The following is a 26,645-nucleotide window of genomic DNA, read 5'->3' as shown; positions in this document are numbered from 1 at the left end:
CTGTATGTGGCCCTGAGCGACACAGGGATCCCCCCACCCCGACACACAGGCGGGCCACAGAGCTACCGGTTGCGTACATTTAATGAGTCAAACATCAGAATAGCACTCTGGAACAACTTGATCAAACAATACCAGCATCCCAAGAGCAGAGTGCTGGAGGCTGCATTGGCCTCTGAGAAAGGGGTGGCTTCATGCTCAGCCCGACCTGGGGCTGTGGGCATCAGAGCTAGGAAAGGGCTGACAAAGTGCCAGCTGTGTCACCATTGTGGGACCGTGTCCTTGGGGTGCTTGGTCGTGTGCATGCTGTGTTGCTGTGCAAGAGGAAGCTGACATGGAGCAGCTTCAGCACTGGGGAGGTTTGCCCTGCTTGCTCTGGCACTCTAGCTCCCAGAGCCACAGGGAAAGGGGGCTGGTGGGAGGGAAGCAAGTTTGAAATACCCCAAAAGCTTTGGGCTTTCAGAGGGTAAAAAAAGCTTTTTTTTTTTAAGATGTTGGTGAGGTGTTGGTGGCTGTGGTAGGGTTAGGGGGATGGGGTGGCAGTGGGAGGTGAGGCGAGAGGGAACCCAAGCAGCTTCCTGTCTGGCTGGGGTTGAGCCTGCCAGTACCTGGAACGCCGCCGTCAGCTCTGCTACCGCCCCTGGTCCCCTGGGAAAGCCTCAGTCCACTTGGAGGTATCCATGAAGATGGAGGAGGAGCTGTGGAAGAGCCAGAGGCAGGGCAGCGAGCCCTCCCGCACCCAGCGGTCCTTGGCGCAGTCGTACACCTCCATCTCCACCCGGTAATCCCCATCCATGCCCTTCCAGTGGCCGCCGGTGACGAAGAGCCGATCTCCCAGCGGCACCATCCCGCCGTTCTCATGCAGCGTGTGCAGGAGCTGCACCTGCACCAGGGGAAGGGCGAGTGTTGGGGTCCCGCTGCCCACCTGAGCTTTAGCTGCATCCGTGCTTTGGGCTCACACGGTGCGCTGTGGGGATGGGGTGCCGGGGGAACGTGCAGGGGTTTCATGCTGGTGGCGTGGGAAAGCGAGGGTGAGCTCTGCTTAAAGCCATAACTCCGTGCGGATGCTGTGCTCCTGGAGCATGCACTACCTTCTGCCAGATGTTGGCCTCTGGGTCGTAGACGTGGACCTTCTTGGTGTTGTCCCCGATGAGGTAGATGAGGCCGTGCAGGGTGGCGCAGCGCGGGGCCGACAGGTACTTGGGGATGAATGGGGACGTGATCACGCTCCATGCATCTGCAAGGGGCAGCCGTCAGTGGGCGGGCAGGGAGCAGCCCCGGGTATTCAGGGAGGGTTAAAAGGAGATAGATTGGCACCCACGCTGCCCACCAAAGGCAGTGCTACAGCCCAGGGGTTTGCTGTAGAGCGCCACAGGGGCTGGCAACGGGGTTTGGTGGGTGCTCACCTCGCACAGGGTTGTAGCACTGCAGGGTGAGCGCGTTGTACTTGACGGCACAGGAGCCCACCAGGTACAGCTTGCCCAGGCAGCCGGCGGCGGCGAAGTTGCTGACATATTTGAGGGCTGGGCTGATGGCTGCCCAGCTCTGGTTGTAGGGGTCGTAGCGCTCTACCTCCAGCACCTCCACCGTCGTCCCTGCAGGGCAGTAGCAGGCTGCAGCCCTCTGGGCCGTGCCACAACCATCCACCTGTTCCCCGGCATCCCCTTACCCCCGAGGACGTAGATCTCGCCGTTGAGGACGGCGCTGGTGTGGTTGGTCCGCGCTCGCAGCATGGAGGTGATGGCTGTCCAGACACCATCCTTGGGGCAGAAGCGCCAGGCCTGCGTTGTTGACCACGTGTCATTCCGGGACCCCCGGGAACCACCTACAGGAACAGGTCAGGACCCAAAGTCAGCTTCTGCTCAGACAGGGGTCCCCAGTCCCTGGGACGATGCTGACCCCCTGCCCGGCACCTACCAGTGACATAGACGTCATTGTTCAGTGCCACCAGAGAGAAGCCCCACTTGTTGTAGTCAGGGAAGTCGGGCAGAGCCATCCACCGCCCTGCAAGGCAGCAGAGCCACGCTGTCACCCTGTGTGTGGGCTGGGGACTTCCCACCTGCACCATCAGAGGTGGGGACAGCAGCTCAGGGTGACACCGTTCCGCCAGCCCTATTTCATTCTTCCTTCACCCCGTGTCCCCACGCTGCCAGATGGTTTGGGAGCTGCTTTTCTCCATCTCATCCCATGTGGGAAGAGCTGGGGGATGATGACCACACCGCAGTGGGCACTTACGCGTTTTGGGGTTGTAGAAGGCGAAGTTCCTGGGGGTGGCCGGCGTTTCCAGCCCCCCCTCCTCGTCCTCGCTCTCCTCCAGCACGCGCCCACCCACCACCACCAGCACCTCCTCCAGTTTCTGTGGTGGGGCTGCCTTTGGTGGCGTGGGGACAGTGCCGGTGGCACTGAGCATGGCACGGGAGCGGGCCACCAAGGCCTGGCTGGCGGCTGAGTCACGGACGAGGGGTTCGGCGGCGAGCAGGTTCTGCAGGTAGTGGTCGGGCAGCGAGACCAGGCGAGCCAGCTCCAGCAGCTCAGGCAGGAATTGGGCCCTCTGCTCCGGGTCGTAGCGCACCCAGCGCAGCACGGCTTCGGCCACGCTCTGCTCTTCCTGCACCTGCAGCTGCTCGTTGGAGAGGTAGACAGCCAACCTCTCCTTGGAGAGCTGGAGGAACTCCTCCTGCTGAGAAACAGCCTCAAAGTTCTCCTGCAAGAAGGACCAGGCCTTGGAGGACACCTCGGGGCAGCCGTGGCTCTCGCCAAACTCACAGATCCCCAGGCAGTTGGTGGCGTCCATCTGCTGCCGCAGGTAGCGGCTGCACACCTGCTGGATGGTGGGGAAGTGCAGCTGGCTGGAGGTGCGCGTCAGCCCCTCCACGTTGCCCTGGTTGATGGTCACCTTCCCCGTGTAGGCAAAGTCCAGCAGCGTCTCCAGCGCGCCGGGGTCCACCTCCTTCAGCTCCACACGCGCCGCGATGCTCTCGGCGAAGTCCCCGGAGAACATGGCGTGGAAGTAGTGGCTGCAGAGCGCCAGCACGCCGCGGTGGCAGGGGAACTCCCGTCCGCCTGCCAGCAGCGTCACGTCCGACAGCTTGGGGTGGGCGCGCAGCCGCTGCAGCCCCTCCAGCACGCCCTGCGCGTGCGACGGCAGGCAGAAGTCAAAGTCGTCCACGTTGCGCACCATGGTGCCGGGTTTGGTGGCTGGCTGTGGGAAGGAGCTGAGCGTGGCGAGGCTGTCCCTGCTGGGAGGTGGTAATGACGGGCTCTTCCTTGCATCGCCCGTGTGATGTACGGCACCAGCTGGGGCTGAGGAAGGGATTTCAGGATCCCCGCCGCCCCCCTGCCCTCACCGCCCTGCGGCTGCGCCTTCCCCACCCTGAGCCGTAGGGCTGAGCTGCCCTCCTGGAGCTGCTACGTATTTCTGAGGGGGGGTTGCAGTGATCCAGGAGGTGGCTTTAGGACTGGGGTCACATTCAGCCCCCGAAGCTTGGATCGTTCACCCTGACACACCAAGGTGGTGCACACGGAGATGCCCCCCCCCCTCTCGGTACAGCTCAGCCTGAGCATCCCATGTGTGGGGTGTGGATGTGTGGGTGCCCACAGGGAAAGGTCAAACTCATCCCCCCCCACCCCCACCCCCCCACACGCGGTGCTCAGCCCCCGGCCCTGCTGAGCCCCCAACTCCCACCCGACTCCTACCTGGGCTGTGCCCCGCTCAGAGCGCGCCGTGTCCCATGCAGCAGGGAGGGCAGTGGCAGGGCACGGGAGGGACACGCGGGGTGGTGGCGGGGGCTGAGCTGGGGGGGTATTTTTAGCCGGGGCGGGGACAGTGCTCTTAAAGGCACCGCTGGAGCAGAGCTGCCTGCTGCCACCATTGGCACCTAAGGGTGCAGAGGGGGAAATCACCCTCCCAGGTTACTGAGAGCACCGTGCTGCTGCGTGTGCCCAGGAGGGGCAAGAAAGACCCCTGTGCTATTCAAGCACGTGGCTGCGACCCATTCCCCTGCCTGGGGCTCGCTGTTAAATATAGGCTCGTATCTCGGCCCCGAGGTGGAGCACAGCGGGTGGCAGCAGACACAGAGCAGCCGGCACCGAGCAGCCGGGTCTCCACGGCGCCGGGGCACTCAGCAGGGCGTCCTCCATCACTCCAAAATATCTCGAGGGTTTTTTTTTGAGACAAAACTGAAACGCTTTTATTGAGGCCGTTTGAGAAGCACAAGAGGGGGCGTCCACGGGGGTGGTGAGGCGTCACTCCTCGAAGCTGAAGATCTCGGCCTCCTTCTCCTTCCAGAAGGCGAAGCTGCGGTCGATGCACCTGCAGATCTCCTCCTGGCTGCTGCGGCCACGGCGGGCTGCGCTCTGCGGGGGGCTGCCCCCCGCTCCCCCCGCTCTCCAGGCCGAGCCCTTGGCGGTGCCGAAGAAGCGCTCCTTGATGTCCTCGAAGCCGTCCCCCCAGCCCCGCCGGCCGGCCGCGATCTCGTCGGTGACGGCGCGGTGGAAGGCGCGCGCTGTGTCCCAGCCGTGCCGGCCCAGGTGGTCGAACACCTCGAAGCACAGCAGGTGGCGGCCGCGGCGCTCCTCGGGGGGCAGCTCCCGCTCCAGGATGCGGAAGTAGCCCAGCATGAAGAGCTCCAGCGTCAGGCTGTCGTAGTCGGCCGGCGTCCCGTCGGCGCGCCGCACAAACTGCTCGGGGGACAGCGGGGAGCGGGGGCTGCCCGCAGCGGGGGGCAGCGGCGGCGGGGGGCAGGCGGCCACGTCCCTCCAGCTGCCCAGGAGCTGCTGGATGGCGCTGCACTGCCGCGACAGGCGGCCCCTCCTGCCCGCCCGCTCCTCGCCCGGAGCGCCGGCTCTCTCCCTCTGAGCCTGCAGCGCCCGGCACGCCGCAGCCCAAGCGTTGAGGCCTCCGGCCGAGCGCTTCCAGTGGCTGAGGAAGAGCAGCACGATGCGCTCCTTGCGCAGGCCGGCCGACTCGGGCACCGGTGAGCCGCTGCCTTCCGACGGCGCTTCCTCGCAGCTGATCCCCGAGTCGCTGGCGGCCTCCACCACCGCTGCGGTCTCGCTCTCCCCGCCGCCGTGCCGCTCGAAGGCCCCGCGCAGGCTGCTCACGCTCACCCCGCACTGCCGGATCTCCCGCTGTGCCACGCTGCCCGACGGCGTCCGCGGGGCTGCAGGGAGCGGTGCGGGCGGCGGGGCAGGCACGGGGCTGCCACGAGCCCCCTCGGCCTTGGCCAACAGCGCTTCCAGGCTGCCTACCACACCGGCCAGGCGGCCGCACCAGAGCGGCAAGGGCTGCCCTGGGGCGGGAGGAGGGCTGTGAACGGTGATGCTGAGCAGCGGGGAGGGCAGCAAGGCGCGCAGCTCTTGCGCCAGGCGCTGCAGCTCGTCCTGGTAGGCCTCTCCTCGGCGCCGCAGCCGCAGGCTCTCCACCGCCCTCTCCAGCTGTTGTAGGTCAGCCTCGGTCAGCAGCTCACCAAATGGGCCCAGCACGGCCTCGTGGGACGGTGAGAAACGCCAGGCGCCCGGCTCCTGCGACAGGAAGCCATCAGGATGCAGAGACACACGGGACCCAGCTGTGTCCCACCCACAGCCCGGCCCTACCTGATCACACACGGGCACCTCATCCGCCAGCCGTGCCCGCAGCCGCCGCACCATCACCTGCCGCTTCCACTCGGGGATGGCGCGGCCCCGCTCGTCATGCGTGGGCACCAAGGCGTCCACATCCAGAGGGTCCACTGCGGTGGTGCCGTGGGGGTCTTTCCAGGGTGCTGCCGGCTCCGCTGCCGTGCCCTGTGCAGCAGCACGGTTTCCCCGGGCCTGCCTGGTGCAAAGGGGAAGGGCAGGGACACGAGCACGGGATGGCGGAGCGGTGCGGTGACGTACCGGGTCCATGAAGGGCGCCGGGATCCTGCCCCGCTGTACGGGTCTGCGGAGCTTCAGCTCAGGCAGTGGTGGCTCGTTGGGCTGCATCACCCTCGTGTCTGGGACCTTGTGGGGACAGGGGGATGGGGACATGTTGCGGGATGGAAGAGGAGTCTGCATCCCCGCTCTGCTGGGAGAGACAGCAGAAGCAGCACAGGCGTGAGGGCAGAGAAATGTGTTCAGACATTTATGCTAGGCAGAGCACTCACAGCTAGATGAGGAGAACCAGGAAAAGCTGTGAGCGCATCTGTTGACACAGCCCCACACTCCTGGTGTCTATCCACCCGCAGGGAGGACCTGCAGCTCCTGCAGCCCACACTGCAGCATGGCCCTGGCTGGGTGCTCTGCTCCTGGGCACAGCAGACACCCTCACTGGCAGCCCTGGGGAGTGCAGAGAAGGGGAGCTGGGCCTGGGTAGCTGCGATGATGTACAGCACTGCTGTGCTCAGGAGGGCTCTTTGCAGAGCAGCACAGCCCCACCCCAGCAGCAGCTCTGCATTTCTGCATGTCCAGGCTTTGCAACCCAGCCTGACCCTGCACACGGCTGAGGCGCAGGAGGCTGGGCAAGACCTTTCCTGGCTACCTTCTCACCTGCCCAGCAGTGGCCCCACTGCAGACACTTTCCTGATCCGCTTGGGCGGGTGCCAGCAGCAGTGTTCCCATGCCTGCCTCGGGCTGAACTGCAGGGACAGCAGCTGCCCCAGGGCACAGAGGGTCTGTGTGGGTGGACATCCTGGGGGACACCCACGATGCCCACAGAGACAGGGACCCCCCTATCCACAGCCACGTGAGGCTGTGCTCCCCTCCACCGCCAGCCCTTCTTTTTCCCCATCCCTTCTCCCAGCACTCACTCACCTCGGGGCTCGCTGCCACAGGCAGTGCTCACAGGGCTGCAGCAGAAGATGGAGCTCAGAGGTGCAGGCTCATCCTAGGGTGCCCCTCCAGCAAAGCGGGGTGCTTCTCACCTGCACGGAGCCGGGGGGAATAGGGGGCAGGGCGGCCCCCCAGGAACATGGAGCCAGGAGCACCGTGCTGCCCGCACCCCGTCCTGGGCAAAAAACAAGCAACTGGATCCCAGTGCTGCTGCTCACACCGCAGGTTGTTATCTCAAAGCCCTTGAAAAGAAGGAGCCTCATTAGTGAAGCAAATGTGCTGGCCGGCATCGGCCGCCGGCTCACCACCCGCCTTGCAGGAGCCAAAGATGCGGCCGATACAGCAGTGCTGGCGCAGCCTTGATGGGCTTTAGGATCAATAGGATGATGTGCAGATGGAGGAGGGATGGAGCCCGGCACCCACCGTCCTGCTGTATCCACTGCACCAACCTCCAGGTCAAGTGATGCACAATCCAAGGCCGGCTCAGGGCTGGATGTGAGTGCAGGCACCCTGTGCCCAACTGCACACACCTGTGGGGCGGTGGCAGGGAGGGGGTCCGACTGCAGGACCCGCATGGCTGCTCCCGATATTCAGCGCTGTTTTTGTTTCCTCACTCAACCTCCATCCATTATATATGGCCAGAATATATCAGTGGAGCTCGGTTACATGAGAGAAATTCAATCGAGGGGCTGGAAAAAAAATGAAGCAGCAGGAGATCAAAGCCTCTAAACGGTAACCACCTGGTGAGGATCCATTACAGAGCCGGCCTCCGGCCCCCCAGCAGGACAGCGCTCTGAGGGCACCACTGCCACCAGCCCAGGCACAGCAGAGATGGAGCTGGGCAGCTCAGGGACCAAAGATGGACAGAAGCAAGCTTGAGCACCCTGCTGTCCACCTTGGTGCCCACCAGGACCCTTACAGTCACACAACCTTTGGCCAAGCCTTTGAGCTTGGCTTGTAAGGAAGCTACGGGTGCAAACCAGACATGAATGGAAGCAGCCATTAGAAGGGCACTGCAACCCCCAGGCCTTCCACAGAGCTCCCACTTAGAATCCTTCAGATGGCAATAGCAGGCAGCCTGAATTTAGATCTGTCTGAAAAGACAAAATTCATCCATTGCATATACTAAATCACAGATGTTTACTCAAGATAAATCCCTTTCTCATCGTTACCCACCCCTACAACTATCTCCTGCACCATGAGTTCTAGGGAGCCCCTTCTCTCACCTCCCAGTCCCCACTGTTTAAAGTTTCTTTTGCTGCTCCGTGACTCAAAGTCTTCACCTGTACTCTTGCAGCACTCTGCACAGAAGCCAGAGGTCTGGTTCTGGCCTCTGGGCCTGTATCACCCTTTGTGAGAAACAGGATTCCTGCAGGACCTGACCAAACAGCCTTCAAAGTCCATGGGGGAGCGGGTCATAGAATCACAGAGTGGCTTAGGTTGGAAGGGACCTTGAAGATCATCCAGCTCTGCTCATTCTTGGTCCCGCTCCAGCTGTCACACATTAAGAGGTGTGTGAATACGTGAGCTGAGCTACATCAGGCAGGAGCTGGAGGTCTCACAGTTGATCCCTATAATGCAAACCCATTCCTAATCCTGCTGCTTCTGTGGCACAGTCAGACAATAAGCAGAAGGTTGAATCCATCGCCCTTTCTACCCCTGAAGCACTGACAAACAAACACTGATCTCTTCCAACCTGATTCCATGATTCTAAGTATCCAAAGGCCCCACCTGCAGCGCAGAAGGCCTCAAAGACCACTCAGCAATCACACCCAAAAACACAGCCGTAAAAATAAAAGCTTTTATTATTATTATTATTTTTTTTATATATACCATTACAGGAACATCCGCTAACATTCTCACCAGCATGGGCAGCTCCACACAGCCGGGGCTGAGCACGGGTACCTGGCTCCAGCTTCACCATCCCACATCCCCGAGCCACTGCTGCTCCCGGGGCGCATTGCCCAGCTCCTCACCCTGGCCCTCCTGGCATCAGGGTGTCACCTTCTTGTAGGTGATGTGGAGGTGCTGCGTCATGGGCTGTGTAGTGGTCGCCATGGAGACAGTTTGTTCTAGCTTCCCATCGGAATTGAGACGGAATTTTCTGGTAATCTGAGAAAGGGATAAGAAAAGAAATATCTCATAAATCAAGCAAACTGCATTCCTCACTAAAAGTTGTCTGCTGGAGCGATGGCTGCTCTCGGTGAGGTGTTCTGTGGGACAGCCAAGCAGCAGATCTCTGCGTTACACTGCCTGGCACCATTACAGCCACCCCCTCCTACAGACAGGCCAACAACCAGCAGTGTCTCCCCCACTCTTCCTTGCACTGCTCATACTGCACTAAACCTCCCTCCCCAGAACCAATCTGTGGTTACCCTGCGGAGCTACGAAGCCCAGGAGCTGTGCAAGCAGAAGCTCGAACCCTGATATCAGCCACTTCCAAGCTGCTCAGGCTGTGTTCAGATCTGGGCTTAGCACATGTTGTTAAGTCTGCTCTTAGGTGTCTATGTAATAAGGAAGAGAAGTGGGGCCATTGTAAATCTCAGCTCTTGGTTCAAAATAATACTTAAGAGTACTGCTCCATCTGCCCAGCTCTTAGGGACAGCAGGATGACCTGCAAGTATGATTAACTGGCAGTTAATTAAACCAGCTCCATTTAGAAATTTCTACAAGAAAGAAGAAAGTAAAGATCGTTAGGAGCACAGTGTGGTCGAAAAGCACCCCATGGATTCACAGAGCACTTCTCTAACTGCCTCACCATAAAGCTTTTGCCAAGTGGATATACTGAAGTGTACACATCCCTGCTCTGACCAGCTCCCTTTCACCTTAACAGCTGAAAAACCAACAGCCTTTCCAAAGTGCCATGTTCACATCACCACCGGGGTGATCCACCCAGCTGTGCCAGGGGAAGGCCAGCAGGAAGACACCAGGATCCCTGCTGCTCCAGGATTTCAGCTGGTCTTGAAGACATGGAAGGGAAAGGAGGCTTTCACAGACATGTTCATTTCCCATGAAGGTGACTCAAGGGCACATCCACAAGCTGCTGCCAGTCTGCGTGCGTCTGTTTCTACAGATGCAACATGTGCCTAACACCAGCAGTAACACATCCCCTCCCATTTCAGCAGCCCGTGCTTGCCAAACACACAGCTGGTGCTCCTGCTCTCTTAAGACCACCTTGGCCTTATCAACCCACCCTCAGCTTGCCCTGGCTGCTTCCTGAAACAGGAAAAGACAAATTAAAGGTTGCTGAACAGCCTGGTTTGACCCGTTATCAGTAGCAATATCAGTGCATATGCAAATTGTTCTGATGTCATGACAGCAAAGGAGGAAATCCACGATGACTATCAGAACAGACACAGGCTGCTCTGTGTCCCACAGCTGCGGAAGGCAATCTTGGAAAGGACGTGTGATCAGTGTGGCAGAGATCCGTATCTGCAGAGTGAGCTGATCCATGGCTGCCTCTGTAAAGAGAAGCCCTTTCCTGTGGGCTCAGTGCTGCTGTTTAGACAAGACTTTCCTATCTTCTTCCATAAGGACCTGCTGCTGCCACGGTGGAGACAGGGCTGTAGCTGGCTGCTCTGACTCAGCATGGCAGCTCTTATCTGTGATCCCTTTTCATCCTGTAAGCTATGGAACGGCTTCTGAAAACTCAGAGAGAAGATAAGCAAGGATACTGTGCAATATTTCCAAGAGCACCTGAGGCAATCTGTAATGAAAGCGTGTTAATCAACCTGCCCTCTCAAACAGACGCCCCTGGGCTAACATGATGACTTGAATTGCTGACCGAGCGTGAACTCACCTGCTCTACATGGGGCTTCTTGGCAAAGGAGATCCTGGCTATGGAGTGAGAAGCTATAGACAGCTCTTGACCATTCACCTCCCCTTCCTCCACCTCCACAAGACCTAATGAGAAAGCGGAGTCATAAACACCAGGCAACAAAGGTTAATTAACAAAATGTCACAATTATTAGGCTACACAGACAAAGAATGTTTTTCCTTGACCTAGCACATATCAACAACTGCAAATCCATGCAACCTCAGAAACATAACGCTACTTGGAAGCCCCAGCCAGACTTACTCTCAGTGTGGGATGAGTATCACATTGCAACTGGCAATTTTCCATTCAGCACCTGCTCTGTGGTCTTAGATCCAAATTTAAGCATCAGCTGGGTTTGAAATTTCTTCACTTACAACAGTGTAGATGTAGTTCTGTCTCTCATTTGGTCTCTGTGAGTGCACAACTAGGCACTACTTCCAAACAGTGGGAAATTCTCCTAGTTTAAGATCTCATGTGAAGAGTGGGAATGATGCAGCTCATCTGTACACATTCCTCCCTTCTCTCTGCACAAAAAGACCTGGATGCCACAAAGGCAACAAGAATGCCACTGGCTCCTTATAACAGCCCATCATTAAGGCTGAGACTGCAACTCCTGGCACGAATCAAAGGGTTCCTTTGTTTTCAAAATCTATGCCTGCAAATATCAGCATACTATTTTAGGAAAGGGTGCCCCCATCTCGTGCATGTGTGGTATTTGGATTTGTGGTCCCTTCCTGACTGAGACAGCCACAAAGCCTTGCTGGCTGGGCTAAGCCAGTCCCAGCAACGTGGTGCTCATCAACAGCAGGACGGAGGTGCTGAACCCACAGTGAAAATACATGAAAAGAAACTGCTAAAGAGGAAGAGTAATGAAAGGCACAGCAGGACAAGGGCCTCCCTCTTCCCCAGAGAGGCAGTACCTGTGTTCTGGGCGCTGATGAAGGCCACCTTATTAGTGTCAGGTTTGAGGCGGATGAATCCACATTCTCGGTGCATTGGTTTCCTGGTGTCCGGATGGAAGGCATTGAATCTGAGGGGAGATCAGAACACCAAAGCTGCTGTACTGCTGCACTGCAAATACAGGCTTTGGCCTGGTTTCATCTTAGAGGAAACCACATTGCATTTAACCACACAAGCCGGCCTGCAGTGTTATTTGTAGAGTAAGAGGCTGAGCATCCTTCATGGTAAGAAAATGTGTGTAAGGACAGCCCCTTCACACACACACACCTAGCTCCCAAATAAGTGGAACCTGTTATGTAAGTTCAGACTTCAGATTTTCTCTAAGAGCTAGCTCAGAAACTCCCTTGGGTTACAGTAAGACACAGCACTGATGCTGAAGGTGTATTCCATCTCAAAACCTTCCTTCTCTCAAATAAACATCTAGCCTTGCAATATCACCTTTATTAAGCTTTTAAATCTGGCAGTCTTTTTCTTCCTTGTATGTTACTTGCCACAGGCAGCAACACTGCACACTTATTTCTTCCCCACCTCAAAAAGAAGAGCAAAATAAATCAGCTCAGATGCCTATCTAGGCATCTTCAGGATGCCTTACAGCTGCATACTTGGTCATCGATATCACAGCTGTTATTTATGTATTATTACACACGATCATAAATTACATTAGCACTCCTGAATCTACACAGGGGACTGAATTAAACAGCAACTTAAACGCACTGATAGCTGCATAATGCAATGGTCTGCTCCACTGGTGTATTATGGCTCACATATTCCAGACTCATCTCTTTCTTTTCACATCATTTGTCTTCGCATTTCCATCTCCTCACCCTCTTGTGAGAAGGAGGCAGAGGCAAGCTGCTGCAGCAGGCTGCATCCATGCTGAGGGCTGTCCTGGCAGCCCAGCTGTGCTCTGCAGCCAGTGCAGCCTATGGAGCCGTGCATCATGCTGGGATCGTTGAGACTCCAAGTGGGAAGGAACTGAACTAAAGCAGTTCTCAGTGCCTGAACAATTACTTGCCACCATACAGTTAGGCTGCCTGCCCAGCATCCTGCTTGTTGAACATTTGATTTAATTTTCCTCCAGTTTTTTTGAAGGTGAAGATTGAGGACCAGTTTTAAGCAGACAAACTCAGGAGCCACAGCACAGCTCCTTCATTCATATCCGTAAGTGGCAGCTTGAAAAGCAGAGTGATAGCAGTTCTAGGATAACACCATTACCTGAGGATTCATTTCTAATTAAACAGCTACCACTGGCAACAGGAACAGTGTCTTCTCTGGCCAGAGGGACTGCACATCTTCTGCCTAACAGATGCACTGGAGCACACCACATTAATGTGGAAGGACAGCAGACCTTTAAGGACAGGTGCTGAACCTGCCCAAACAACTGCGATGGCTGAGTCCAGGATGGGGCTGTTTGGGGTGCACATAACCCTAAGGACTGGCAGGCCACATGAAATGCACACTCAGCCACTGTCACAGTGACCCTGTATAGGTGCACATCAACAACAGAGGTGTGAACTCACTTCTGAAAAGCCCTGTGGTACTTCTAGGCTGGTGAATCTTCACAGTCTGCAAGCAAGCAGCTCCGGGCACGTCACAACAGCACACCCATTTATCAGCAGTTTTAAAGGGAAACAAACAAATCAGGCCACCCAGCCACATGTGATTACACCGTCTTGTTTGGTAAATGAAAACTTGTTTACTTGGAACTGGAATAGAAATATGAACAAATCTCCCTGCAGCCACACCTGCTGTGATCCAAACGTTGCTGCCAACGCAGCCAAGCCTCCAGACTTACGAGAAGTTGAGCATAGGCTGTCCCACGTGAGAGATGTGCACTTCTTCCAGGTACTGGAATGGCTTCATGGTGGGGAAGGTGCCGTCGCCTGGCGGGTCTGAGAGCCAGGTGCCCAGCATCCAGGAGAGGGGCTCCATCACAGGGTTCAGCTGTGGGGTCTCTGTGGAAAGAATGAAGGTGGAAGATTGGTGGGTCTGCTCTGCAGCTTGGGTGGAGGGAGAACACGAAACACCTTGGAGACAAAAAAGCATCAGGAATGCTTTTTTCCAGCTCCACAAGGCAGGAGACAGGGCATACAGCACAGTCGTGGCAAGCAGGTCTGCTTTCAGGGCTGCCCTTGCCTTACCTATAGTGAAGGGAAAGGCCCCTGCCACCTCCAGGCTGGGACTGAGCAGTCTGTGATCCCAGGATAAAGAAGGATGCACGATATCAGTGACACATCTCCAGAGCTCTGCCCTGATTTTTCTCAAGCACTGAGTCACCAATGCTCCTGTTTGGTTTGGAGACCAGGGAAATGAGTCCTCACTACAGAGGAAAATCAGGCTGTATGCATATTCAGGATCAAAGTTCACTTGTCTTCTTTTTTAAGAGGTTAACGAGTTGTGCGAAAGGAGGCAGAGAAGAAATCACTCTGTTCAGGTGTTGGACGAAGGCTAAGTGTAAAACACTGAAAGACCAGGAAGCAGGCAAGTTAAAGCATAAAGCAGAGGAAAAAACTACCTCCAGTCCTTGCATTTATTGAGAAGCAGCCACAGCCTGCTTCACAAAATGGAGAGACTCCTGTTTTAATGAATCATTTCAGAAGAGTTTTGATAAGCAGCAGCTTTTTGTCTCAGGGGGTGTAAGCTGGAATAATAAAACAGGGAGCAAATGAGACAGGCATCTGAAAGTCATGCTAACAACAACGTAGACAGTTCCTAAGATGTAAGCAGGGAAAGTGATCTGGCACCCACGTGATCTCAGGAAAGACCTCTACAAATAGAGATGAGGGGGCCCACTGAAAAATCTGGGTTAGTTATGTGTTGCAGACAAGTAAGACTGAAGCACTTGGAGCAGGGCCTCCTCCCACTCGTTGCTGACTGGCAGGTACTGGCAGGCTGAGGCTTCCACACCGTGTGATATCATCCAGGAATAAGCTACCTGTCTGGCTGCTCTCAAAGGAGAAATGTTGCCCCAAAAAGGCAACGCTGTATGTAAAAAGCTGTTTGCTCAGTCTGAGCCTGAAGTTCTCTGCAAAGAAACCAGCACAGGAAAACACGAGATGTGACTGTGAAATAAGGTGTTGAAAGCCTACAGCATCAGGGCAGCTCTCTGCAAAGAGCACAAAGAGACCCCATAGGTCTGGGCAGGCAGCACTGTTGACCAGATGGGTCACTGCAGCCTGCAAATGTCCAACAGTACTTCAGGGCATTTCCCTTCTACCTGTACTGTCAGCAGCCCAACTGACAGCATGTTATTTTCCCGTGCAGTGCAGTGATTATTGATCACCAAAGGCCAAAATTACTGCTGCAAGAAAGTGTACTTCTAAACCATTTCTTTGCAATCACTTTCCCCTTGCAATGTGAACGTGGGCCATTTGAGAGCACAGAGAGCATCACTGCTGTGTCCAACCAGCATCTGCCATCCCCTTGTTACCTGCAGACAGACACTACTTAATTTCTGAGCTTGCTGCAGGCCTAGAAACCCCAGGCAGTGAAGAGAGAAGCTTGGAGAAGGCTGGCAGCCTGCAGCTGGGCTGCTGCTGCCCTCTCCTGGGCCAGGAGCTGGCAGCAGAGCTGAACACCAGGACCTTCCCATCACCAGAGTGCTCGGTAATAGGGCCCTTCAGTTTCTCTTGCTTACCTTGCAGCAGCTCAGGAGACTGCATCCAAGTAACAGATGGAAGAAACAGCTTTAGCAGAAACTCAGTTATAAAAAGACACTGCACACTGCTGCTTCTTACCCTTGGCATCCGTCTCTGGCTGGTGGACTTGGTCCTTTTATCATCTCTTGCAGCCCCTGTGCCAGGGACTGAGCTGAAAAGGGGGAAAGCAATAGCAGGGAGGCAGCAAGAGAAAGTGAACTCATACTAGAAGCAGAGGCACTCTGCTCTACCCCAGGTTATACTCTTTCATGAAGCATCCATAAGACCTCTGCTCCCCTGTGAAACCCAACTGAAGGCTGCCACCACATCCAAAAGCTGTGATCACAGCTTAGGAGACAAAAACAAAGTCCTGCAAGTAACGTGATCACCTAATTATCATTTCCCCAGGAGGCTGCTCAGGCCACACTTCCCCTCTGACTGCTGTGCCTGGGTCTCGGGGACACAGCACTGTCTCAGCTTCTGGCCTTGCCCCATCCCTCTGAACTCATGGATCCTTCCCCTTTGCAGGGGTGTTAAAAGTCAAATCCCTCCCTGCATGGGAACAAAGTCAGCCTGCTGCCCACACTCTGCAGCAAGGAACAACACAGTCTCCTGCCATGAGATAACAGGACCACGCAATGCCCCGGCCATGGCTACATGGGCTTCAGTCACTGTGTTCAGTCACTGGCACACAAAGCTATGCTGGCACAAAGCCCTGTAGTTTTATCAGCAGTGTGAGCAGCCAGTTAGCTGGCAGTGACACAGCCACCCTACCTCACCCGGGCTGGGGAGGGCTTGCTGCACGAAACATAAGGAAAAAGAAAAGAAAAAATCTCATGCAGCACCTTCCATCCTCAACATGCAGGGTGTGCAGCCAGCAGCCTCCTGCAGTCCTTCCTGCGGCTGAGTCACTCACTGGATTTGAATCAGCAGCAGCAACATGCTGCTAATTAAGAGCAGCCTCGTTCTCTGTGCTTTTTGCATGTTTAATTACAGAAGGAGGCTTTATCCCCCGCTGTCCCTCCCCAGCACTGCACCCCCTTACATTTTGCTGATGCTCTCCCCCAGCAAGAGCAAAGCACTAAGTATGCAGCTCTGCTCTGGGGGGGTGATTACATTCACAAATACTCATCTTATGCCCTGTATCAGTAATTAATTTCATAACCAAGTCCCCACGTGTTACTGCCTTCTTCTAACCTCTATGGTGAAACATTCCAGTGTCTGCAGCCACCACCAGACTTCTGCAGCACAAGGCACACAGAAAACACTTTTTTAAATGACACACGATTTTGAGAAACCCAAACAGCCTAAGGAAAGCTTACCTCTGTGTGTCTTATTGCTTTCAAGTTTTCCTTAGTTAGCATTTTCCTTGCTTCCTAGTCACAAGCTATTGTATTTGTGCTTTTTTCAGTGTGAGTCATTGCCTACTGGCTTCAAAAATAAATGCTTAACACACACATGCTGTACAGCTAATGAAAAAAATAGAGAAGAAAACAGACCACTCCACTGAAAAAGGCCACAGGAAGAGCACCAAAGCAACATGTCTTTTTTTCCCCTTCCAAGCTCCTTTCTCTCCATGGGGACAGCAAAAGGGCCCTCTCCTGCTCAACTCAGTCCTGAAAACACAATTCCTAGACTGAAATGTCTACCTCAATCAGCTGCAGGCTGGAAAGCCTCACCCAGCCTCTCTCACGTTGCCTTCTGACACAGATTCAGCCTCACTCTTAACCTATGTGCACACATTCTTGCTTCTTATCTCCCACTTTGCTTACTTTATCTACCTCCCCGTGTGTAACAACCACTTTATAGACCAGCCTTCTGTCCTGGCCATTCCCATCCATTTCTCCTGGTAACCGAGGCAGAAAAGTTGCAATCAGCATTTCCCATTCTAGACTGAACTTATTTTTCTTATTCTCACACACCCCAAATCTCTTCCTACTGATGCTGAGGAATTAGCTTTGCTGCAATGAACAAAACCCACTGCCATCTTGGTGGAAAATGCTACAGCTGTAGAGGCATCAGGACTCCAGCTGTGCATGACAACAGATGTTTAATGTTTAAGTACTTCCCCAAAGCTTCCCAGCTACACTTCATTCACACAGAGGAAGTATTAGAAGCAACTGTACTGCTGTGAAGTTTTGTACACATACTGGAAAACAAATCTAAACTGGAAGAAAATATTTCCTGTGGATTTTTAGCAAGATTCTTATTTTCCACATGCACCCATTTTGCAAACTCTCCTGCCTTTAACATGACCTTCATGAAGGGAGACACAGAGTTTGGAACAGGCTCCACAGCAGCTCAGAACTCTGTGTTTTCAAAGCTCTGTCTCTCTGTTAAACACATACACTTGAATCACATTGAATCCTACCTGCATCTGCTCCACTGCTGGCCATGGCGGGCTGAGTTATTTTCCTATCTCTTGGTCTAGCTCTCTAATCACCTTTGCTCGCCAGATCGTGTTTTGCACTTGGTTGATAAGATGGCTATAAAGGAAGTGATCTCAACGTGAGGTAAGAAGGCCATCCCAGTGCCTGCTGGGAGATGTAGTTTCAAAAAGAGATCAAACTCCACAGCGGAAGGAGACATGATCTTGTGAAAGCAATATCTCCTTCCTGGCTCCGGGAATGGATGCAGCTGGCAGAGCTGAGAAGAGCTGGGTAGATGGCAGGGGCGCCTAGCAGGAGCACTGCACAGAGCAGCCTCCCTTGGCCCTGCACTCCATGTTCTCACCAGGTCTGTAGTTCTTTGCTTGCTCTGTCTCTCCCTAATTTCTCTTCACACATCCTCTTGATTTTTGGAGCACCTGACCTTGCTCTGCCTGGTGCACTGTGCCTAGCCACGCTCTGTTGAAGTATTTCTCAGCCATTCGTCCACAGGCATCAGAGGTGGCCCATGAAGCAGAAGAAAACATTTTCCTATCAAAAAAGCAAGCAAAGTCAGAGTTAAGCACAGGAGACATCCGTAGAAAAGCTGTGCAGGAAACAGCCCTGGGCTTTCCCCAGAACCACTCAGCAGATCCCCTGCTATGAAAAGCTGGGGAATGCCACACTCGTGCACCACGATGGCTTGGGCACACTGTGAGCAAAACTCACCCACGCTGATCCCCAAACATGGTTGGCAGGGGCTGCGTGCAGCACTCTGCAGAACTCTGCCCTTCCAGCTAGCTTGGTGTGCTGCTTGGGCACAGCCAGTAGCAGTGTCCCTGTGCCTTTGGGTAATGCTGCCCTACCATACTGCACGTGTGGTGCCCTGTTCTCCAGCCTTCCAGACCAAGAGTGGCACCCAGCCTCATACCCACGTAGCTTGAAGCTGTAAGCCATCTGAGAGTGCTGGGGAACACCAGAAAGCCTTCAAAACCTCAACAGATCCACAGACCAGACTCTGTGAAAAGTGCAGGTGGGCTCGGAGCACAACTTGGGCCAGCAGCTGGATGCCAGGCAGCAACAGCAGGGCTGTAGGGACAGAAGCAGCAGCAACCTGCAGAGTCAGCCCCATTGCCTGTGCTCTTCACACTCCCCATCCTTAAGCCTTCAGGGAAAAAAAGATGCAGGCTCAGGTTTATGGCTGTTAACAGCACCTCGTTGACGCATCCTATGATTTAAGTCAGCTGAAATGTAGCTACTAATAAAGACTGTAATTATTATTAAGCTAATACTTGCTACCCCAGTTGTTATGAATATCAAAAAGCCCTCTTCAACGCAGCGTTGCATCACAGTACAATTTAGTGTCTGCACATAAAGCGGACTCTGCCCAGCAGCACTCAGCTGCGCTTAATCAGGTATTTGGACTGCCATAAACTGGGACTACGAGCACAAGGAAAACAAGGCAAAGCAGAAGAGCACCGAGATCAAACTAAAGCAAAAGCCTGCCAGCCACCAGCAAACCCTTTGAGAAGTCACGAGCAGAATGGTTCCACGAGGAACTATTGGCCATATCAGCCTCCAGCTTTGTTGGTGAGAGACAGCAGGATAGATAAAATGTCAACTTCTTAATGAAGTGATCATCACCTTAGAAAACCCAGTATGTAATTTTACACGTATGCAGAAGAACATCTATCATGAGAAAGGGGGCAAAATCATACTGCTTCCTAGAAAAAAAGCCTTGCTCAGGATCTTCTTTGCTGATCAGGCTCTTCCTGCAATTAGCATCTCACTGTAGTCATTTCAAAAAGGTCAGACACCTTTATGAATGATATTTACAGAATCCTGAAACTGTATCCAGTTATTTTCTGTATTCTAACAACAGAACTGTATAAAAATATAGACTAGAAGACATAAATACAGAGACTACTTTGACTTCCCACACTGGGGAAAAAAGCAAGCCAGTCTTTTCCCAAACCAAAGTGCGAGTTTTGCACACAGGAAAATGAAAAACACATGGAGAAAATAACATTGGGTATCAGCCTCTGAGACTTCAGCTAGGGTTTGTTTTCTTGCAGTTGAGCAAGGAAGCAGGCTGTGCTGCAAGGACCTGCAGAACACATCTCCCTGCACTGGCATCACATTTCTAACCGTGCCTAACATCACGCAGCTTCTGAAGATGAGAAGAAACCTCACAAGGGACACGGAGGGAAGAACCACCGTGATGAGCATTTCCAACACACTCAGGCAGCCACGAATGGCTGCTCCTTCAGGAAGACCCTGAGTCACACATCTCTCGCAGCGTAACCCTGTGTTTTTCTCTGCAGCCATACTACATCAAATACCATTAAATCCTCAAAAAACTTTTCTCTGGAATTATACCTTGCAACTAGACTCACTGTACAAGTTCTGTCAGTGTGCAAAAAATTTATGTTAAATCGCTTTTCTTGCAATGGAAAGGGGTAAAGGCCGGACCCAACTCCTGTACCTGCATTTTTAGGCTACCGTGTCCCTCACTGAACTTCCATCTGTCTTCAGGTGTCTCAAATTCATTCTTAACAGCTAGAGAATTAATTCCTCTGTCTTCACACTCTTATTACCTGCTTCCTGACTTCTGCCTTCTGCAGATGGAAATGAGCAAAATGAGCCCAGCACATCAGTCAAAAAGAATGTCCTCCACATGGTGACAATACCATCATAATTGACACCTCTGCCTTCTATATCCCAGTGCTGAGTGGAGCACGTGAGATCCAAAATCAGAAGCACTTCTGCATCATTAGAGAAGACTAGGACAGCTTTCCCAGATACCTGCTGTCCGTGGCAGCTCAATGATACATTGAAAAATTTCAGACACCCTCCAAAGATACAGCGTAACACAACAAATGAACAAACCAAAACAATCCACATAGAACAAATTAAAACAACAACCAACCTCAAAGGAGTTGTCTTCCACACCAACAACTTGCTTCTTGCCCTTTACCTCAGAAAACCACACCAAAACAACACATGCTACCCTGTAACTTTGGGGCAGCAGAGTTTAGAGAGTGCGGTAGTAACTTTGAATGAACAGTCAACATTGATGGGGAGAAAAGAAAACAACAGGCTTTGGGGATAGAAGTAGCTCACGTGCCCAAAAACCCAACTAACTCTTCTACCTGCATCTCTCAGCCCAGTCCAAGCTACTACTTCTCTTTCCAAAAATGCACCTTTGTCCTGTCTTTAACCTGCTCTCCATCTGTTTTATCTCTAACTTAAACAGCCTCTTTTTGTTCAGAAATGGAGAATTCTGCCTGAACGCAAAGACACTGAAAATACTGACCACAGTCCTGGGACAGCAGGCTGTTCAAGTAAGGGATACTGATCCTCTTCAGCTCATCCAGCTTCTCCTTCAGCTTCCTGACTTGGCTGTCTGAGCGGCTGATCTTCTGCCTCAACAATTTCAACTCCCCGTTCTTCTTCTCTACCTGTTCACGCAAGCAGCACACTTGGCTTTTGCTCTGCCTGGAGGAGAAACAGTACGAGTGGAGGGAGTCGATGAGCTTGCAGGCTCCCGAGGCCGACATGATGACCTCGTTGATCGACATGGGGTTGGCATCCGTGTCACCCTTCCGTCCCACCACGGCCTCGGCAGCAGGCTGAGGGGTCAGGTCTGCCGGGGATGCTGACAAACTCTGGGAAGGTTTCTGAGGGGTCGCAGTGAGGGAGGAAGTAGGGGAGTCTTCCGCTACAGTCTTATCGTGTCCCATGAGATTGCTACTGCAGCTTGGTTCCACATCTCTCTTTGGCCTTTTCCTTTCTAGCTGCTCTTTTGGGAAAGACGGCCTCTCTCTGGTATGCTTAGAGGAAAAGCTGTAGGAGTGAAGGGAGCCGATGAACTTGCAAGCACCAGAGGCGGGAGGCGTGAAATCGTCCACCGATATGCCGCTCCTGTCCGCCACCCAGCTCCCCATCCAGGAGCCTTTAGGACAGTCCTCCGCAGAAGATCTCTCGGACTTTTTCTGAGGTCCGGGCTTCGCAACTAAGCTATCGCCTAACGTCCTTCTCCGGGGGCCTTCCAGCTGCCCATGGAGATGCTCTTCCTCCCCAGACATCGACCCGATCTCCGCTTGCAGAGTCACCTCCTCCATCTCGTCCGTCCCTTGCATCACCATAAGGTCCTGCTCGGGAGATGAGGTCCTCTGGACTACCTCACAGCCTCCTTCCCTCGGGCCCTCCCCATCCTGCAGCGGGACCTGGCTGGCTATTTTCCTTCTGCTCCTGACATAATCCAGGTTGTCGCGCTTCTTCTCCGCGAGCTGGAAGATGGTGGGGACGGCGGTGGGCTTCAGCAGCCGGTGCTGGTCCTCCAGCCGCCGCGAGAAGCTGTCCTTGGTGAAGTGCTCGCTGCAGAGGAACGAGTACTTCGTGGGCGTCCAGTTGTCCCTCTGAACAGCCTTCAGCCACTGAATCAGGCGTTTCGAGTCCTTCAGAGGGAACCTACCGACGGAGGAGAAAAGCGTGAGCGCGGCAGCGGGGCGAGCCCGGCAACCCAGGCCCCGAGCCGCCCGGAGGGGCCGAGGCGAGGCCTCGCTGTCAGCCCCCGGCCCGGCACCTGCGGGGCCGCACTCACCTGTGGAAGGAGACGGCGCCGCGCAGCGCCTTGCCCTGCCGGTTGGAGCAGTTGGCGGCGGCGCAGCAGATCACCATCTCCGGCCGCGGCCGGGCCCGCCCCAGCCCCCCCGCCGGCCCGGCCCGGCCCGGCCGCCCGCCGTACAGCAAGATGGCGGAGCCAGGTCACCCCGCCGCCCCTCCGCCCTGGGGAAGGGGTTTCTGTACGGCGCTGCCGTCAGCCGTCATGGCGGCCGCCGTGTGGCCGCCGCCATTTTGGCCGAGGGGCCGCCGCGCGGCGCGGCCGCCGAAGGAGGGCGGCTCCCCGCCCCGCTCGCTTGCCTCTTCCTCGCTGCCGGCCGTCCGCCTCCCGACGAGCGGCTCGGGCCGCCACCAGCTTGTCCGAGGCGATCGGGAGCTGCCTTCCCGGGGGTGGAGGGGCGGGGCCCCGCGGCCTCCGTACAGCACGATGGCCGCGCCCGGCCGCCGGAGTTCCTCGGGGCGTACTCCCGGCGGGCGGCTCCCATGGGCGGTGCCACCGGACCGCTCGCGCGCCGCCGCCGCCGCCGCTCGGCCTCCCGCGGCCCCGCCTTTCCGCCGCCGACCCGGCGCCTCTCCGCGCTCCGCCGCAGCGTTCCGTACGACGACATGGCGGCCCCCAGAGCGTGCTGCGGCGCACCCGAGCTCGAGAAGACAGCCAATCGCCGCGCGGGCCGGCGGCGAGACGCGCTGCCATTGGGCGAGCGGGGCGCCGGCGGCGGTGGCAGCGGGTTGGGTTGCGCCGGGGCGTATGTCTCGGCGGGGCCGGCGGCGGGTGCAGCCCTCGGCGGGGCCGCCGCCATGGACGCAGGTGGGTGTAGAGCCGCCGCTCCTTCCCGTGCCTCGGCATGGCCCGCGGCGGTCCGGCGGTCGCGCCTCCCGCGGGAGGAGGGCCGAGCGCCGCGGGAGGAAGGCCTCGCCCTGCGGGGGCCTCGGCTCTACCAGCTGCGGCCTTGAGAGCGGCGTTTGTCGGAGCGCGAAGGGCCGCCCGGCCCCGCTCGGCTGAGGTTCGGGCTTTTCTCAGTGCGGAGCGAGCGGAACCCCAGCGCCTCCGTGTCTGCATTCGGCTGCCGCTGGTCGGGGCCGGGACAGCGCAGGGCTGCGGGGGTGGGGAGGGGTCTGCGGGCTGCCAGGGGCTCTGAGGGCCGTGGTTTGTTCGGCCCGGAGCGCGGGAGCAGAGCGGAGCCCTCGTGGCGGCTGCAGCTCCTCACGGGGAGCGGATGGGCAGCGCCGAGCTGTGCGCTGAGGGAACGGCGTGGAGCTGCGTTGGGGAGGGGCGGCTGGGGGCAGGGAGAGGTTGTGCAGCACGGGGCGGTGGGCACGGCACAGCTCCAGCGGGCACGGCCCTGGTGCCAGAGCTCAGGGAGTGCTGGGACACCGCTGTGAGACATCGGGTTTGGGTGGTGCTGCGTGGGGCCGCGGGTTGGCCTCAGTCATCCTTGTGGGTTCGGTTTGGGATGTTCTGTCATAACTTGGTCTTACCTTTGCCTGCTTCTCCTGTCTGGCCCTCATCTCTTCCCATCGTACCAGCAGAGCTGCTCATGATGGAGCTCTTGCTTTCCCACAGGAAAACAAGCTGGCACTCGGATTGCAGCAGGTTTCCCGCTAGCCATGCCCAGCACCAGCCTGCCCTTGCCCTGTGCAGAGATAAGCAGTGCTCTGTGATAACAGCGTCTCCTATGCCTCCTACCTGCTGGGCAGGCATCTGCGTGGGGCTGCGCTCCCGGGGGCCGCGCTGCTCACAGCATTTGTCCACGGCCTCGATGCCGAGCTCCAGTGGGGCTGATAGAGTCCCTGCTTTGTGCCAGCATGTCCTTGTGTGCTGTCACATCAATGTCTCACACCTGGGAACTGCGCGTGTTCTGACAAGTGAAACAACACAACCAGAGCCAACGGGCGTATTTGTTTGCCCTTTATGTAAGCACAGCAAGGCTTATCAAGGGAAGAAAAAAACGTGCTGTGATAGCAGGGCTTCCCTCTGCTGCATCTCCTCCTCTGCAGGGCTTGTCTCGGGCCGTGAAGTATGGAGCACTGGAGCCCTGTGGCCCAGTGACAGGCTGGCAGGCTTCGAACTGCTCAGCCTCACCGTGCCTTAACTCCTTGTTTTTGCTCAGATAATTGGGATTTGTCTTGTCTGAGAGCGCTTAGGGAAAAGGAGGGACTTAATCTCTCTTCTGCAAAGGCCAGAAGTAAACGTTCAGGCTGTTCTTCAGCCATCTGCTTTCCAAGCATTTTTCAGCTTTGAACCTCTCTAGTACAGTAGATTTACCTTCTTGACCCTCAGAAACGTCCTGAATCTGGCAGCAGCTTTCATCCTCTCCACTCTGATTCCCTTTTGATGTACTTTTGTTAGCCTTGAGGGGTGACCATCTGCTTCATTCCCAATACTTTTGCTGGTGTTCACTGGGGCTGCAGGACTTGGGGAAAGCACCCCTGAGCTGTTGCTGCCCAAGGAGCATTTGTTCCTGTGCTGGGGAGAGGAGCCCTGCCAAAGATGGGGATGCTCTAGAAAGAATTTGGAGAGTGACATATTGTAAAGCCTGGTTTTCCTTCATCTGGCATCCCAGATCTTTATTTCCACATTTTTTATGTAAAGAGGAAGGAAGGGAAAAAAAAAAAAGAGTTGACAGAACTTTCAAGCTGTGCGTGCAAACCACGGTTGAGATGATTTGTGCTGGAGCAAAGATCAGCCCTTTTGCTGTGTAAAGCATAAGGAAATTCTCTTGAGTCATCGCTGTTTAGACTCCTTTGTTTCATGAAGTTGGCAGAAAAGCAGTTCTTGTTTTGCTACAGTAGTGAAAGTTTGGCACGTGGAAGGCTTTGCCTTCTCCATCAGGGCTTTGGGATGCTCCAGCAAATCCCACGCAAGGTGTGCCTGTGGGGCAAAGGTCCAACCACTGCTGCATCACTCTAAGTGTGTCTGACACTCCTGGAAGGAGAAGCTGCCTTTCTGACGGTGTGCTCTGCGTGGCTCAGACTTTCACCCCTTTAACTTCAAATCCAGTGTATGCTGGTGGAAGCTGAGCCGTTGTTCAGATGTGTGTGTATGTGGATCTCCTGCAGAGGCTGCTGCTCTGCTGTCCTGGATGTGCAGAGGTCAGCCTTGAAAACAGATCGAGGGCTCCTTGAAGGTGAAGTTTTGGATCACTGCCTGAGAAAAATTGCTGATCTCACCTGACTTCTGCAGCTGTGAGAAGAGCATCTTCAAAGAGGATTTCTGCTTGGTGAACTCCTGGTGATATTTATGGACAGGCCCTTTGCTTCTAACCACGCAGCTCACTGTGCTCTTACCTGAATTACTTTGGGCCTGCCTGCTGAAATATGGAGCTCCTCTGAGCAACAGCACGATGCATGTCATTCTGAAAAAGCACCAAAGGTTGTGAAGGTGGATATTTGTGAGGGGAGGATGCAGACACTGCCTTCAGTCTGCTGGGGATTTATTGTTCTGTTCAAACGTTCTTAACCTGAACTAGGAGCGTTCATTTGATTTATTCTTTTTTCCCTGTGAAGGTGAAATTTTAGCCCCTGTACTTAACCTGTCAGATGATGGAGAGTGTTTTCTTTAATTAAAAAGGCAAAACTCCGTATGCGCTAAAGCCTGCCTGTGTAGTTTGGGTGTGCAGCTGGACCTGCCAGACTTGTGCACAGAGCCCCTGGGATAAGGCATTCAGCTGAAGGGCTGCAAGTGTGGGACCTGTCTTTTGCACAAGTCTCCCAAGTGTTTGGTGTTGTAGTACTTGCAGTTTGCATGCCCTGCACGTGAGCTGACCCAGCAGGCAGCCTGGAAGCCGCTTGGGCAATTGCTGGTCCCTTCCTGTGTAGTAATGTTACATCTGTAAGAGGAATTTGTGAAATTCAAAGGAGCAAACAGAAAGCGATGCACACTTGAAAGCATTTGCAGAAGTTGTAGTTGAGTGGAAGGATGTCAGCACTGAGCAAGAAGAGAGCAGAACAAGTCAAGCTATTACGGTAGGCACAGCATGTGGACTGTTGGAGATTTGTCAAGTTTGGCAACTGCACATAAAACCATTCTTAATTTCCCCTGACAACATTTAGCAGTGAAAAAGATTGTGTTACTTTGCTCCCACTTTTCTGTGTGAGCAGAATTGCTTTGCTTGGATTGCTTCATGCCTGGGCTAGGGCCAGAGCATAGTTCAGAATTTGGTTTAGGAGCCCACTCTGCGTTTGTGTTTCCAGGGCTGCTGCTTACATGGGAGCTGGTGTGAGTGGTGATGTCCTGCTGCTGCTTATGGGTTCCTTCTAGCACAGGAACTGGCTTCCAGTTGAGAGAGCCCAGAGGCAGAAGGCCGATGAGGTACTTGCAGGAGCCAGAATGTCTTGCACAGCTTGTTTTCATGGGTGTAGCATCTTAATCCAGGGTGCCTGGAAAGAGGAGGGGCAGAGCCTTTCTGGAGCTCTCATTTATGAAGTGCAAATCAGCCAGGTCATCATTTA

General features: G+C 55.0%; 2 protein-coding genes across 3 annotated transcripts; both read right to left on the bottom strand.

The window, feature by feature from the left end:
• Window positions 1–628: 628 nt before the first annotated feature.
• KLHL30 (kelch like family member 30) lies at window positions 629–4,617 on the bottom strand (the record flags this gene model as incomplete). The annotated part of the gene is made up of 7 exons (XM_079539916.1): window positions 629–880; window positions 1,089–1,234; window positions 1,404–1,592; window positions 1,667–1,822; window positions 1,915–2,001; window positions 2,233–3,199; window positions 4,378–4,617. 7 exons carry the CDS (start codon window positions 4,615–4,617, stop codon window positions 629–631), a joined length of 2,037 nt encoding a protein of 678 aa, XP_079396042.1.
• A 4,095-nt stretch (window positions 4,618–8,712) lies between these two features.
• On the bottom strand, window positions 8,713–22,801 carry THAP4 (THAP domain containing 4; the record flags this gene model as incomplete). Of its 2 annotated transcripts, none has more annotated exons than XM_079539787.1 (6): window positions 8,713–8,898; window positions 10,586–10,689; window positions 11,524–11,633; window positions 13,359–13,518; window positions 20,884–22,040; window positions 22,494–22,801. In XM_079539787.1, 6 exons carry the CDS (start codon window positions 22,799–22,801, stop codon window positions 8,779–8,781), a joined length of 1,959 nt encoding a protein of 652 aa, XP_079395913.1. In that variant the 3' UTR covers window positions 8,713–8,778. The 2 variants fall into 2 exon arrangements, with proteins under 2 accessions (XP_079395913.1, XP_079395914.1); XM_079539788.1 differs by lacking the exon at window positions 22,494–22,801 and adding an exon at window positions 22,174–22,250.
• Window positions 22,802–26,645: the final 3,844 nt, after the last annotated feature.

This window comes from Tetrao urogallus, assembly GCF_951394365.1.
Source record: "Tetrao urogallus genome assembly, chromosome: 9".
NCBI lineage: Eukaryota > Metazoa > Chordata > Aves > Galliformes > Phasianidae > Tetrao > Tetrao urogallus.
This window is presented reverse-complemented; position numbering and strand designations above follow the sequence as displayed.